We start from the raw sequence: 3138 nt of genomic DNA on the forward strand, positions 1-3138 counted from the left end.
CGCGCTATCTCAGAGTTCTTGCACGGATTCATTATTAACTATAACATAAATAAAAGTGAAATTCCTGGAAAAGAACAAGCCAGCATTTACTTTTGGAGTACATCTAACAACAAAAGATCCATTAGGCACTGTTGACTGAGTTCAAATACAAGATATGGTAGACTAAGTAGACGATGGAAAGATTCCGGTAGATATGATAAAAACGGGAGAAAACGTACACACAATGACCACAAATAAACTGCTAAAATATGGGTTCAAATTCTTCTTCTTCTTCTTCCTTCTTGTCTGTAGGCTTTAAAGCCTGTTTCTTCTTCAATATTAGACTCCTAAACTGTTCAAATTGTCGCACCATCTTTTTCTTGGTCTGCCAATACGTCTTCGTCCATTTGGTGACTTATTTCGTGCTATTTGTATTACCCTATCCTCTGCCATTCTACTAATGTGTTCGTTCCACTCCTGTTTCCGTTTTGTCACCCATCCATTTATCTCTTCTATATTGCTTGCTCTTCTTATGTTTTCGCTTCTCTCCATATCCAACAGACTTTTCCCTGATATTCGTCGGACTATTTTCATCTCTGTTGTTTCTAGTAGTCGTCTCGTTTTAGATGTGTCAGGTCTTGCCTCCGCTGTGTATGTTAATACATATAGGTCTAATTGCTGCTTTATATATTCTTGTTTTTGTGTCTTGTCTTAGGTGTTTGTTCTTCCAGATTGTGTCATTAAGAGATCCCGCCACTTTACTTGCTTTTAAGTTTTGTTGTCGTACTTCTTCGTCACCATCTCCGTAACTAGTTATATTTATTCCCAGGTATCTAAACCTTGCTTCCTGCTTTATTATTTTCTCATCTTTTTGATTTTACATCGTAGTGGGTATTTAGATATTGTCATACATTTGGTTTTTTCTGCTGATATCATATTGCATTTCTTAGCGGTTGTATTAAAATGTGTGTTAATATTTGGAGCTGGTATTCTGTCTCGGCGATTAATGCGGCGTCGTCTGCGTAACATAATATTTGGATTTCTTTGTTCCCCATTCTGTAGCCATGGTCTTTACGTACTGCTTGTATTATTTCGTCCATTATTATATTAAAGAGAAGTGGGCTTAACGAGTCACCCTGTCTGACTCCGCTTTGTACTGATATACACTGTGTTAGTTTTCCATTCGATTATGGAAGTAGATGTTTTCGATGGTTTGTATAATATTGATTGGTATGTTTCTTTTATACAGTAGGTGTAAGACGTCTTCGACTTGGATGCGATCGAAAGCCTTTTTCAGGTCTATAAGACATAGATATGCTGATTTATTGTAGTCGATGGCCTTTTCTGTGATTTTGTTGTTCATCTGCTAAAGTTGTTAGTTTATTGATTTTGTTGGTTAGGACTTTTGTGGTAAGCTTATGTGCGGTGTTCAGTAGATTTATACCTCTATAATTGTTGGGGTCTTCTTTATCTCCTTTCTTAAACATTGGTATCATTATGCTGTTTCTCCATGCGTCTGGTATCTTGCGGTGCAATATTAGTTTTTGTATAAGTTTTGTCATCTCTAGAGTTATACTTTCTCCTCCATGTTTTAGAAGCTCGTTGGTTATTCCGTCTGGTACTGGTAACTTTCTATTTTTGAGTGAATTTATGGCTATTTCTACTTCGTTTTCATTAAATTTTTGTTTTACTCTTAGAACTATTTCATTTCCGATTTCCGAGAATGCCTCTCGTTCCTCCTTAGGTTTGCAGTCCTCGGGGCTATAGATAGATATGACATTTAATTTTTGGTAGTCCATTGTGATGTTCATATGCATTAGTCTTTCGTAGATATAACGGCAGTTATTTATGTTGTCTTTAAATTTTTTTGTGGACAAGTACACCTAAGCCTGCTCGTGCTCGTTGTTCTTTCTTCACTCCACTGTATGCTATAAAATATTGGTTATAGACTCTTTGGCATTTACCTTTCCCTTTTTACCTGGGTTGAAATGATTGAACTAATTGCTAGTATATGGGAAATGAGTCAATATTCCTTCTCCCTGAGGTCCCTAAAATGACAACATAACTTCTAGATAAGGTCTAGGTCTAGGTCAAAATGTTGTTTAATTTTTAATAAATTGTGTTTGTGTTTTCATGTATGTCGCGTTCATAAATTTTAATTTTATAATCTTGACAAAACAGCTATAACAATAATGAATAAATATACTCCGCCAAAAAAGTATCGCATCACTTATAAAATTACAAATATTTCTGACAGAATTTGGTTAACTTAAATTATTTCTTTCTGGCATTTAAAAATATTAAGGCTAGAATAAATATTAAAAAGAAATTTGTAAATACAGCTTACTGTTTAAGAAAAAAAAAATGTTAATTGCTATTTTGTCTGGTTTTTATATTATCAGTCTTTATTTTACTTTTGTAAAAAGTATACAGTTTGTATACTTTAACAGTTTGTTAACTTATACTTTACTTAACTTTATATAGTTTGTTAAATTTAACGAGAGATCAAGTGGTTAGAATGATTTCCCTCATTGAAGACGGAAGGAGTCAGAGATATGTGGCAAATTTAGTGGGTGTAAATCAGTCGACAGTATCACGAGTGGTAGTAAGGTACCGAGAGACTGATCTTTATGGAAGACGAGCTGTAACAGGTCGGCCAAGAGCAACTACGCATATGGACAATAGATTTTTAGTCCTTCAGGCTTTGCGTCGAAGACATGTGACTGCAAGACAACTTCAACATGACTTAGCCGAGACTCGAAATGTACGTGTGTCTTCAGAAACTGTTAGGCACGTCTTAAGACAGTCTGGAATTAGGGCCAGAGTAGCTGCCACTGCCCCGAGACATACAAGGGAAAACCGTATAACACGTCTAACCAGAGAGCACGTAAACTGAAATATCGACGAGTGAGGTAACATACTCTTTACGGATGAGTCAAGATTTTGTTTATACACTTCGGATCGAAGAATACAAGTTTATAGACGAGATGGTGAGCGTTATTTTCAATGCAACCTAAGACCGGCGACAAACTTTGGAGGGGGATCAATTATGCTCTGGAGCGGAATATCTCTTAGGGGTCAAACCGAATTGGTACAGCTAGATGGAGGATCCTTAACTGCTGATCGGTACATTAGAGAAATTTTGGAGATGCATGTTGT

At 36.0% G+C, this 3138-nt stretch overlaps 1 protein-coding gene across 1 annotated transcript; it reads left to right on the forward strand.

Moving 5' to 3' along the window:
* The first annotated feature begins 2497 nt into the window (after positions 1 to 2497).
* LOC140432179 (uncharacterized) lies at positions 2498 to 2875 on the forward strand. Its single transcript, XM_072520003.1, has one exon. The coding sequence runs from the start codon at positions 2498 to 2500 to the stop codon at positions 2873 to 2875; it is 378 nt and encodes a 125-aa protein (XP_072376104.1).
* The last annotated feature ends 263 nt before the right edge of the window (positions 2876 to 3138 follow it).

Source organism: Diabrotica undecimpunctata, unplaced genomic scaffold (assembly GCF_040954645.1).
Source record: "Diabrotica undecimpunctata isolate CICGRU unplaced genomic scaffold, icDiaUnde3 ctg00003111.1, whole genome shotgun sequence".
Lineage (NCBI taxonomy): Eukaryota > Metazoa > Arthropoda > Insecta > Coleoptera > Chrysomelidae > Diabrotica > Diabrotica undecimpunctata.